General features: G+C 39.4%; 1 protein-coding gene across 1 annotated transcript; it reads left to right on the top strand.

Annotated features, from left to right (window-relative positions):
- The first annotated feature begins 638 nt into the window (after window positions 1-638).
- LOC127634920 (uncharacterized) lies at window positions 639-12,453 on the top strand. Its single transcript, XM_052114675.1, has 28 exons — window positions 639-1,013; window positions 1,101-1,216; window positions 1,332-1,425; window positions 1,535-1,630; window positions 1,712-1,966; window positions 2,107-2,197; window positions 2,408-2,502; window positions 2,598-2,717; window positions 2,926-3,051; window positions 3,395-3,485; window positions 3,649-3,743; window positions 3,839-3,964; window positions 4,223-4,313; window positions 4,477-4,571; window positions 4,667-4,792; window positions 5,137-5,227; window positions 5,388-5,482; window positions 5,582-5,701; window positions 6,305-6,424; window positions 6,880-6,999; window positions 7,287-7,377; window positions 7,580-7,674; window positions 7,773-7,917; window positions 8,240-8,350; window positions 8,455-8,534; window positions 8,642-8,769; window positions 8,884-8,976; window positions 9,571-12,453. Exons 1-27 carry the CDS (start codon window positions 852-854, stop codon window positions 8,909-8,911), a joined length of 3,003 nt encoding a protein of 1,000 aa, XP_051970635.1. The 5' UTR covers window positions 639-851; the 3' UTR covers window positions 8,912-8,976; window positions 9,571-12,453.
- Window positions 12,454-13,038: the final 585 nt, after the last annotated feature.

Below are 13,038 nucleotides of genomic sequence, written 5' to 3'. Positions count from 1 at the left end.
TACAGTGTAAAAATAAAGAAAAACACACTTTTAGATAGTTTATTAGTATTAAAAATTGTGTTATATAAATTACATTTACACGTTATTTCAAACTGGCATCTGTTGCCTTGACGATGTAAGCGTCAGTCTTTCGAATATTTACTTTTGAAAATTATAAAGTGATCTCAATATCTTATCTGACACATTTTGTCCTGGATTACGATCTTCAGAGAAACTTCAGAAATAATCTACACTGTCAAAAGTGGTAACGTTCAATTGTTACTTTATTTAAATTACTTACATTTATATACATTTCTACTTATCAAAACCTTGAAAATTGTTTTGTTGATGTAACCTAAAGTACTAAGGTTGATCCAGTGGCGTTAAATACTGTATATACTTATGAATCAAAACGGTTAGAGGTCACCACATGAAGCACGTTTTTTTTTTTAGGTTAAAATGTTTGTTTATTTATTTATTTATTTATTAGTTTACTTCAACTGACAAGAAGACGATGTCGTCCTTCAACATAAACGAGCGCTCCTCCTTGTTCGTCGGTGATCTCCACCCGAACGTGACCGAAGAGATGCTGCTCAACACCTTCATCCCTTTTGGTCCGATCTTCTCTGTGCGTGTGTGCAGGGACAGGGAGACATTGCTCTCCCTGGGGTATGGCTATGTTAATTTTGTTGATCTCGCTGATGGTAGGTGAACTTAAACTTGTAATCAGATCCATTCTGTGTAACTGGCTTTACGGAAACAGGTTGGTTACAATTTGAAATGCAACAATTGTAACATATGTATGGCCCATCAAAAACTAACATGAACCCCCACTTTTAGCTGAGAATGCCCTAGAAAACCTCCTCTTCCAGATGCTTATTGACAGGCCCATGAGGATCATGTTTTCCCAGCGAGATGCTACACTGAGGAAGACCGGGATCGGTAACATCTTTATTAAGGGTCTGTCGAAGAGCATCAATAGCCAGGCTCTCCAAGAAACCTTCTCTTCCTTTGGTGACATCCTCTCGTGCAAGGTAATGGTCACAGTTGGCCACAGTTAGATCCCGTGCCAATATTTTCTGCTGTCTTTTATGCATATGTTAATGTCTTGTGCCATCAAGGTGGTCTGTAATAAGAACGGCTCCAAGGTGTATGGCTACGTCCACTTTTCCACCTACGAGGCTGCAGAGTTGGCCATTAGGAAACTAAACGGCATGATGTTAAATGACCAAATAGTGTAAGTGTGATTATTACTTCACTTACATTGTTGATGATGCTGAATGTCTATTGTCTATTTATTTACATGTATGCTGGAGAATCATACTTAGATGAGCCTGTTTTTTGTTTTTTAGGTCTATTTGCCACTACAAATTATTTGAGGAGCGCCAGGTTGAGCGCATGTCCAGTTCTGAGACAAGGAATCAGGACCACCAGAGGCAGTACCCGGTATCATCACAGACTCCCTTTATTAGTTATTATATCTTTAGTGAATAGTGATATCTTGCGGTGTAGGCTGACTTGTGATGTTGACTTGTGCTCTGTGTTTTCTCAACAGGGTGTGAGTCTCTATGTGTCCAATCTGCCGTACAATATGCACGACGAGCAGCTCCGCACTGCATTTTCCCCCTTTGGAACTGTCATCAGTTCAAAGGTATGGTGGCCATTAGTTAAAAAAAGGGATAAAGTAAGTAACAAAAGCCTATTTAAAACACATTGACTGTTCTGGGTTCAGGTGATGATGGAGAACGGGCGGAGCAAAGGTTTTGGATTCGTGGCCTTCCTCTCAGCTGAAACTGCCACTAAGGCTGCTGAAAAAATGAATGGCCGCGTTGTTGGCGGCAGGTTTTTGCGTGTTGTCCTGTCTCGGCACAACCAGGGGAAGTCCCGACCTGGCAACAATGAGCATGAGAATGAGTCGCCACCTCCTGCTCTGCGCCCCACCCCACCTGATGTGCCTTCTGGACAGTTTGTGGCCACTGTTCCTCAGGTGAGATGTGCTACAATAACATTTACACTAGGAATTAAACACACAGGATTACAATAAAAACAGAAACATGATACAGTTAACTGAATAGAATATGAGCAGTTGACATGAAATACCGCAACTTAATTTAGCATATTTCAAAGGTTCCCGACTCCACGAGTGTCTGTGCTGTTAACCAGCTGGTGCAGCTCCAAACAAACTCTCGACAGGCTGCAGTGGGTGTTCTCCCTCAGGGTGAGTAGCCCCTCTTTCTGGACTTTTCATTCTTTCTTTCTTTCTTTCTTTCTTTCTTTCTTTCTTTCTTTCTTTCTTTCTTTCTTTAACTCTCTTCCAGTAATGATGCTTCAACAGCAGCCAGACTAACAGATTATTATTAATATTTAGTTGTCTTATCTCTATTGACTATTGATTGATGAATGCACATCTCTGACTCTAATGCCACAGGTGAGAGTCTCCGCCCACTGATCTCTGCAGCCCTAGTGGATGTTTTGAACTCCGAGCTGCCGCGCCTGCTGATATCAGAAACTCTAGACTTCAAGGTCAGTGATCAGGCAACCTCATTTTCATATATGATGACTGGATTCAGGCTAGCAGAAATTGAACTAGAGTATAACAGGCATGTTTGTGTGTCCAGGTGAATGAAGTCGTGTCTTCGTTTGACACTTGCCAAACTATTGAGGCAACCCTGACGTCACAGAGCAAACACCACCCCAGACGTCAGCTCGCCCTGCCTGCACTGAGTCCTGATCCGCAGGTGAGTTATGCCACAATACCACTTACATTGACAAATATATGCAAATTATCTAGTATAATTTAAACATTTGGAAAGGGAAACAAATACCACCTGTATCCTCTCTGGTTACCTTGCGTCACTATCATAATGTAAATGTCCCGACAACAACATTTTACTGTATTTGTTGAAAGTTTCTGTACAAATCCAACAGTCCTGTTTGTGTGTCCAGGTGAATGAAGTTGTGTCTTTGTTTGATGCTTGTCAAACTATCGAGGCAACCCTGGCATCACAGGTACAGAACCAACGCCACCCCATACTTCAGCTCGCCCTGCCTGCACCGAGTCCTGCTCCACAGGTGAGATATGCCACAATTCCACTTATACTGATATAAATAAATGCTAATTATTTAGCATTATTTAAACATTTGGAAAGGGGAAAACAATACCACCTGTATCATCTCAGCCTTGTGTCACTTTCAGAAATGTCCCGGCAACAACATTTTACTGTATTTGTTGAATGTTTCTGTAAGATTCCAATTAAAACTTTCCAAACACACAGGACTTCCAATGACTTACATTAGAAAAGAGCAAAATATGTCTGTTAATACAGCAGATGGGAACAGCTGGATTGATCATTAATATTTTAATGCATCGCTGAGTGAAAGTCAATTAACTGAACTTCATTTTGCATATTTTAAGGTTCCCGACTCTGTTTGTGTTTGGCACACTACCAAGGTGCCGCAGCTCCAACCAAGCTCTCGACAGGCTGCAGTGGGTGTTCTCCCTCAGGGTGAGTAGCCCCTCTTTCTGGACTTTCATTTCTTTCTTTAACTCTCTTCCTGTAAATGATGCTTCAACAGCAGCCAGAATAACAGATTATAATTGATATTCAGTTGTCTTATCTCTATTGACTATTGATTGATGAATGCACATCTCTGACTCTAATGTCACAGGTAAGAGACTCCACCCACTGATCTCTGCAGCCCTAGTGGATGGTTTTAACACCGAGCTGCCGCGCCTGCTGATATCAATAACTCTAGACTTCAAGGTCAGTGATCAGGCAACATCATTCTCATTTACAGCTACTGGATTCAGGCTAGCAGAAATTGAACTAGAGTACAATAGTCATGTTTGTGTGTCCAGGTGAATGAAGTCATGTCTTTTTTTGACGCTTGTCAAACTATCGAGGCAACCCTGACATCACAGGCACAGAACCAAGGCCACCCCAGACGTCAGCTTGCCCTGCCTGCACCGAGCTCTGATCCGCAGGTGAGATATGCTGCAATATCATTTAAAGTGACAAATAAATTTAAATATTTTAGTATTATTTAAACATTTGGAAAAGGGGAAATATACCACCTGTGTCCTGTCTGGGTACCTTGAGTCACTGTTGTAATTGCCCCAGCAAAATTTGACTGTATTTATTGAAAGTTTGTGTAGGATTCCAATTCAAACTATATAAACACACAGGACTTCCAATAACTTACATTAGAAAAGAGCAAAAGATTCATTATGTGTATTTCAAAGGTTCTCGACTCCATGAGTGTCTCTCCTGTTAACCAGCTGGCACAAATCCAACGAAGCTCTCAATGGGCTGCAGCGGGTGTTCAACCTCGGGGTGAGTAGCCCCTCTTTCTGGACTTTCATTTCTTTCTTTCTTTAACTCTCTTTAAATGATGCTTCAACAAAAAACTGACTAACAGATTATAATTAATATTTAGTTGTCTTATCTCTATTGACTATTGATTGATGAACGCACATCTCTGACTCTAATGTCACAGGTGAGAGTCTCCGCCCACTGATCTCTGCAGCCCTAGTGGATGTTTTGAACTCCGAGCTGCCGCGCCTGCTGATATCAGAAACTCTAGACTTCAAAGTCAGTGATCAGGCAGCCTCATTGTCTTATATATCATCTAGATTCAGGCTAGCAGAAATTGAACTAGAGTACAACAGTCCTGTTTGTGTGTCCAGGTGAATCAAGTTGCATCTTTTTTTGACGCTTGTCAAACTTTCGAGGCAACCCTGATGTCACAGGTACAGAACCAACACCATCCCAGACGTCAGCTCGCCCTGCCTGCACCGAGTCCTGATCCACAGGTGAGATATGCCACAATTCCACTTATACTGATATAAATAAATGCTAATTATTTAGCATTATTTAAACATTTGGAAAGGGGAAAACAATACCACCTGTATCATCTCAGCCTCGTGTCACTTTCATAAATGTCCCGGCATCAACATTTTACTGTATTTGTTGAACGTTTCTGTAAGATTCCAGTTAAAACTTTCCAAACACACAGGACTTCCAATGACTTACATTAGAAAAGAGCAAAATATGTCTGTTAATACAGCGGATGGGAACAGCTGGATTGATCATTAATGTTTTTAATGCATCGCTGAGTGAAAGTCAATTAACTGAACTTCATTTTTCATATTTTAAGGTTCACAACTCTGTTTGTGTTTGGCACACTACCAAGGTGCCGCAGCTCCAACCAAGCTCTCGACAGGCTGCAGTGGGTGTTCTCCCTCAGGGTGAGTAGCCCCTCTTTCTGGACTTTCATTTCTTTCTTACATTTTTTTTAAATTATGCTTCAACAAAAAAACAGACTAACAGATTATAATTAATAGATATATTATTTTTCATTATTGACTATTGATTGATGAATGCACTTCTCTGACTCTGTTGCCACAGGTGAGAATCTCCACCCACTGATCTCTGCTGTCCAATCGGATGTTTTTAACTTCAAGCTGGCGCATCTGCTGCTATCAGTAACTCTAGACTACAAGGTCAATTATCAGGCAACCTCATTCTCATTTACAGTTACTGGATTCAGGCTAGCAGAAATTGAACTAGAGTAAAACAGTTATGTATGTTTGTGTGTCCAGGTGAATGAAGCAATGCTTTTGTTTGACACTTGTCAAACTATCAAGGCAACCCTGACTTCACAGAACCAACGTCACCCCAGACATCAGCTCGCCCTGCCTGGACCGAGCCCTGATCCACAGGTGAGATATGCCATAATATAATTTACAGTGACAAAGAAATTTGCTTTTTACCAAGCTCTCTGGAATACTCGATTCTGATTGGTCAACCGTGCAATTTGATATTTCTGTGAATGGCTGCATGTGATATCAGACCGGTCATACAGTTATTGCAATTCATAGATCCTACTTCTCATACCACATTGACATCTGTACAAGCTAATTAAATAATTTAAACTCAAATCAATATTTCACGTCCATTTATTTATTTAGTTGGTAGGTAGCCATGTAATAAGCAGTATAATATACAGTCATCTGGTCATTTTCACAAAAAAACAGAACAACAACAACAGATCTCCGACACAAACTGGAGGTGGAATTCAGCTTTTCTAGAGACTACGCGATTTCTTTCTCATCACATAATAACATAATTTCAATGCAAATCAATATTTTATGTCCATTTGCATTCAGCCTGTCATTATTGCAAAATAAACCCATTCAGAGTGAGACAAGATCCCTCCACTCCACGTCAAGGTTTATTTTGCGATAGCATTCTGAAATGTAAAAAATGACACATTTATCATATTTAAACTAGAGTATAACAGTCATGTATGTTTGTGTGTCCAGGTGAATGAAGTAATGCTTTTGTTTGACCAGTTTCAAACAATCAAGGCCACTCTGATGTCACCAAACAAACGGTACCCAAGACGTCAGCTCGCCCTGCCTGGACCGAGCCCTGATCCGCAGGTGAGATATGCCATAATATAATTTACAGTGATAAAGAAATGGGCTTCTTACCAAGCTCTCTGGAATAGTTGATTCTGATTGGTCAATCGCACAATCCAGCGGTTTGATATTTCTGTGAATGACCACAATTGATATCAGACCGGTCATACAGTTATTGCAATTCATAGATCCTACTTCTCATACCACACTGCCATCTGTACAAGCTAATAAAATAATTTAAACTCAAATCAATATTTCACATCCATTTATTTATTTAATTGGTAGTTAGCCGTGTAATAAACAGTATAATGTACAGTCAGCCGGTCATTATAGCAAAATAAACCCATTCAGAGTGAGACGAGATCCCTCCACTCCACGTCAAGGTTTATTTTGCGATAGCATTCGGAAAGGTAAAACATTACACATTTATCATATTTAAACTAGAGTATAACAGTTATGATTGTTTGTGTGTCCAGGTGAATAAAGTAATGCTTTTGTTTGACCATTGTCAAACAATCAAGGCCACTTTGACGTCACCAAACAAACGGTACCCAAGACGTCAGCTCGCCCTGCCTGGACCGAGCCCTGATCCGCAGGTGAGATATGCCACAATAACATTTACAGTGACAAATAAATATGCATAACTTTCAATAAAAGACCTTTCAATAATACTTTTCCGGCAGCAACATTTTACCATTTTTGTTGATACTTTCTGTAAATGTACAATTTGAAACCATCCAAACACACAGGACTTCCAATGACACATTCGAAAAAAGCAAAAGCTTGTCTGATTATATTGGGCATGGCAACAGTTGTATTGGTCTTTTTTAATGCGGGGCTTAGTGAAAGTCAATTAACTGAACTTAATTTGGCATATTTTAAGGTTCCCAACTCTGTTTGTGTTTGGCACACTACCAAGCTGCCGCAGGTCCCATCAAGCTCTCGACAGGCTGCAGTGGGTGTTCTCCCTCAGGGTGAGTAGCCCCTCTTTCTGGACTTTCTTTCTTTCTTTCTTTCTTTCTTTCTTTCTTTCTTTCTTTCTTTCTTTCTTTAACTCTCCGGCTGTAAATGATGCTTCAACAGTAGCCAGACTAACAGATTATTATTAATATTTAATTGTCTTATCTTTATTGACTATTGATTGATGAATGCACATCTCTGATTCTAATGCCACAGGTGAGCGTCTCCACCCTGTGATCTCTGCAGCCCTATTGGATGGTTTGAACTCTGAGCTGCCACGCCTGCTGATATCAGTTCCTTTTAACTGCAATGTCAGTGCTCAGGAAACCTCATTCTTATACAAGGCTACTGAAATCAGGTTAGCAGAACTTGAACTAGATTACAACATCATGTCTGTTTGTGTGTCCAGGTGAATGAAGTGATCTTGTTTGACCATCGTCAAACCACCGAGGCTAACCTGACGTCAGATGATCTGAACCAGCGCCACCACAGGCATCAGATCGCTCTGCCTGCACCGAGCCCTGTTCAAGCTACTGAAGATGTTCTCAACAACTGTGAGCAGCTCCTCTCGCTTGACAAACTTAAAAAAATACCTTTTTATGGAAAGATATTACAATTAAATTGACTTGAGCCAGTATGTAACCATCCAACAACATCTTTATCAGAACCCTAGCAACCACTCAAAACAAATTAGCAACACTTATTGTCATGGCAGTGAATTTTGCATGGTCAAGCACCTATCACATTTTCTCCAGGCAATGTCAAAATGCAGTTCTTCTAATAGTTATTGAGTGGACTTTGTTATGTAATTAATTCTTCTCTGGTTGTATCACTTTTACAGATTTGATAAAAGCTCTCTCTTTTTCTCTTGTGCAGCAGCAGATTCAACTGATGATGTCCAGAAGTCTACTATCCATTCACAGAGCTCACAACCGACAAGACCTGTGTCCACAAAGTTTCTTGAAAAACTGTCTGCATTACATTTAGGTGAGTTTAGACTCCTTCAGTGCCTCATGTTTTACACTTTCAAACACACTAATACGGTTTTCAATGTCCCTGACTTGTCTTACTCTGCTTTTTCCTCCTGCTAGCATCTCAGACTCTTCACATCACGCCTGATGATGCAGATGACTTCAAGAAATCAGGAATTATGAGAGCGGTTCCTGAACAGGTACAGAGAAAACCATCTTTCACCCATATAAGATCACATGATTTTCATCATCACATCTCCTGTTGTCTTCTCTGAAATGAAAAGTTTTCACACGTCTCTCTTTTCAGCAACAGTCGAAAGACTCAAGTACTTCTCCATTGTTGGGAGGCTGGCTCATAAAGTCTTTAGAGAGCACATTCACATCAGGTCTGAGCTGCCCCACATCCTGGACCATTCTAAGTCTCTACGCCTTAAGGTCAGTGTCTTTGTATTTTCAGTGTGAACAACACAGCATGTAGACCTTCTAAGAGCTACTCTTAATGTATGTTATTTGTTTAGTGTGTAACAAGCAATATTCATGTGTTATTAGGAGAATGAAGTCCAGAATAATGTCCTGATGACCATATAAGAAGAAGAATAAGAAGAGAAAGACGTTACACTTCGCACCCAGAAATACTTTACAGTAGCAATTTAATAAAATTTGTTGTTGTTTTCATTTATTTATGGTTTGTTTTTGAGTTCATCCTGAATTAATCTTTGATATCAAAGCACAACATTTTCAGACACTTAAATCTTGACAGCAAAAATTTTAGAACTGAGTCATTCATTACGAAAAACGTATGAATGTGGCACTGAAAACTGAATATAGTGCCCTATTTTAGAATAGAATAGAATCCTTTATTTTGGTCACACAGTTTTTTGCATATATACAGTGAAATGTATTAGTTTTCACATCACATCTCAGAGTGCAGGGTCAGCCATGATACGGCACCCCTGGAGCAAATAGGGCCCAACAGTGGCATCTTGGTGGTGCTGGGGCTTGAACCCCCGACCTTCTGGTCAGTAACCCTGAGCCTCAACCACTGAGCCACCACTTCCCCCTTATTTTCTTTATGATATAAAAATGATCCAAGTACACTTTTAAGAATATTAAGATTGTCAATGTTATTTGTTCTTTGTCTGGTTATCTTTGGCGTGATTTTGGTTAGTTCTGTTCCAACAATCAGCAAGGTTTCTAACATTACTCTTTCTCTGAAACTTTGCTTGTGTGTTTCAGTATCACAGTGTGAAAGAAAGCCTGGACTTAGGAAGACTGATGTGGAAGATGTGGTTCTTCTTTGATCCAGATAACTCTTTATACATGGTGAGCGTCACCTAAAGCAGGCGCCTCACTAGCAGACTCCAAACAACTCGATTTTGGCGGGTGTCACACATGCAGACTGTTTTGTTGAGACTTTGCTCTCTTCAGTCGGAGGTATGACATATTTGCCAATAAAAAATGGTGGCGTCGTGACAAACATACCAACTCACTGCATCTCTCTCTTTCTGATTCCCTGTCACATGGAGCTTGCAACAGGATAACAACAGGATTATTGCATGATTTTGGCAGTTTTCAGACCTGTAGCTTGATTGATTTGTTCCAGAACAAGATAAAATGCTTGGTGACAGAATCACTATGGATTAAAGTCAGCGTTTGTGATGATATGCAGCTGAGGGTAATGAAAATTGGTCAGATCAGCTTGATGCCTTGTTAGCTCCTCAGGAAAAGAAGAAAATCACTGGTCACTTGACGAGAACACAGGACCTCGCCTTGGTGACGGAACAATTCTTTCTAACCATTTTGATGTCCTTTTCTGTGGCTGGAACTATGAACTCAGCAGGCAGTCCAGACAGTCAAGTGATTAATGTCCTCTCGCTGAAAGATGCGTCGTACATCGTCTCTCTCCGCCCAGCCATTGATTATGTCAATGAAGCTCACACCTGAAAATCACTGGAAAAATTATCTAGTGGAGCACCGGCTTAAGAGAACCAAAACAAAACAAGTGATCTTAGAATTAATTGTTGCATGTGTGTCTACTGCATTATTGTATGTATTTTTGTACTGTCTTTATCACTATAACAATTTTGGTAAAGAGTTCAAAAATTGATCAAGTGATTCTGCATTAAATGCATTTTAAGTTATGTATAATTATGAATGGGGGGGGTTGGGTGGCACCTGAGACTCGTAGTGACGGATTAATTGACAGCTGCTGTCAGACTCTATGTTATTATTATTCCTCACACGGTCGCAAGACGACATGTACATGAATCTGGCGTGGTGAGCTGGAACCTGCTTACGTCAGCTGTCACCGCTTACGTCACGAAGTACCGCAACAGCCAATAGGAAAATTCAACTGCAGTAGCCACCGTTCAACCTGAAGAGGGCAGCACTCAGACGTTTTTACACCATATATTGTAGAATTAAAACACTTTATACACAAATGTCAAAAAAATTACTTAAATCAATGACCAGTACTAATAAAGCCCCATGCTTACAGATCATTAACTAAAAAAAGTTGGTTTAGGGTTTAGTTACCCTTTAAGTAACGTACATGAACCTACTATTTGGGTTCAATATGAGTGAATCAGCTTGTGTAGTTTTCATAATCATACTGAACTGGCAATGGCAACAAGACAAGCTTGTACCTGCCTTGTCCAATCTCTGCTTTTCTGAGAGCATAACCTCAGGCTTTGTGATAATGTTTTTAAACTTGAGTGATAAATTGGACCAGGGAAATATGATGACAACATCAAACACTATTGTGCTTAAATCTGCCAACATAGATTGACACCTCAGTTACTCAACTTCGTTGCTTATCACTGTTACCATCATGTTTACGCCAAGGCAGCAGGACTTTTACAAGTAGTTTTGTCAGATGGGCTGCTAGCATGTTTCCACAGGCAGCAGAGAATGCCACAGCCACGTTTGAAATCTTTCACGTGGCCGCAATTGCGCTGTAGGCAATGTAGTATGGTCTAAATAAGATTCACATTGGCTCGACCTATAATAACCACATGGTTTCTTGCTGACATTGCTGCTTGTTATTGAATGACTGAGATGTGATTGTTCTCTATCCATGTGTATTATAATCAGCAGTCTGAAAACTAAATTGACAAGTGTGAGTTGGCGGGAGGAGGTACCAATCAGCAAACGCTCAGATTCTTGCATAATCAGACCTGTTTCAAATGCCAAAATTAGCTGATGAAGGACTTTGTGCAGACAAGCAATAACAAAGAGATGGGCAGGGAAATTTCCGGCCTGTTCTTGATTTCTCTACTATAGGTGTGCATGAATTCTTGACAGCCAACAACATCCCTGTGCTGTGTTTTATAGCTCAAATTTACACTAAATCAGCAATCTGATGACAAGCCTACTGTTGTCTGGATGAGTTTTGAAGGAAAAAGCTTCTCATCTGATTTATTTTTTTTAAGTTTTGGTTTGTTATTCATAACAGGTTACATATCAAGGCATATTTTATTTGACCATTAATGTTTACATAAATTAATAAATACATTTCACTCCTTGTTTATGTAGTTATGTTCAAGTGTAATTAAACAAGTAATTAATGTATTTATTTGATTAGATTTTAGAACTTTATTGTATTTATTTTTGTTGTCCGTTGTATTACATATACTATATAAGCAAAACCATTTCACACCTTGTTTACATATTTATATTTTTGTGCAAATTATTTTATTTTGCCCACTATATTAGTTAACTAATTAATTAATAAAAAATATTTTGCATACTATAGAAGAATTAATTAACTTAATTTATGTTTTGTTATTTATTATTTTCCATTTTATTAATCTATTTATTTAGTTTTTGTCCACTCTATTACTATTAATTTATTTTATTTGTCCCTTATATCTCTCCTTAGTACTTCTGCAAAAAAGGAGAGAAGCACAAATGTTGGAGATTAAAGGTTAAAGTAAAGTAATTTTTGTGACACAAATGTCAACAAATGGAAATGCAAAAATTATCGGTTCCTGAACACTGTCTCTGTATTGGTGACTGTGGCAGCATTGGTGCATTGCTGCCACAGTGTTTACACTCTTCAGTAACCCAACCTGCAAATGGCTTACTTATTTCAGTCCCATCACTTTGAATAAAAAGAGAGAAATGGAAACAAGAAATACAAAATCTGCATTTCATTTTCTGTTCAAGTTAATCCTGAAGTGACACTTTATTTGTGTTGAGGAACACTTCCTCGTGACCTCATCTCTAAGGAAGTTGGTCACCTGCCCAAATCATTTGCACACATCACATCTGTTTGGTCTTGTGAAACTCCAATTGAACTTTCTGGCCATGGGCTATAAAATCTTTTGCAGATCTATGCTTCCCTCCTCACTCATTCATCAATTTTTGTTCTCCATTCAGTTCCCCATTTCTTTCTTTAGCTCTGTTTGTCCAACTAAACCAGCTGAGCTCTTGCGTTTAGCCAAAGGTGGAGAACCAGAGACCCACTGATTCACACGCACCTGGCAGATTAAAATGACGACATCTTAACACATTTCTAGACATATTCAAACTCATTTGTGATGGATCATGCATCTGTTATGTGTTGCTTTTATTCACATCTTTTTGGAAATAGTTCCATAGCGATTCATTTTCTGCACCAACATGTTTTTACATGTGATAAGCTTTTGCTATTCATGGGGTTTTCCAAATGGTCTGAATGCAGAGAGAATTATTGTTTTTATG

This window comes from Xyrauchen texanus, chromosome 42 (genome assembly GCF_025860055.1).
Source record: "Xyrauchen texanus isolate HMW12.3.18 chromosome 42, RBS_HiC_50CHRs, whole genome shotgun sequence".
In the NCBI taxonomy this organism is placed as follows: Eukaryota; Metazoa; Chordata; class Actinopteri; order Cypriniformes; family Catostomidae; genus Xyrauchen; species Xyrauchen texanus.
This window is presented reverse-complemented; position numbering and strand designations above follow the sequence as displayed.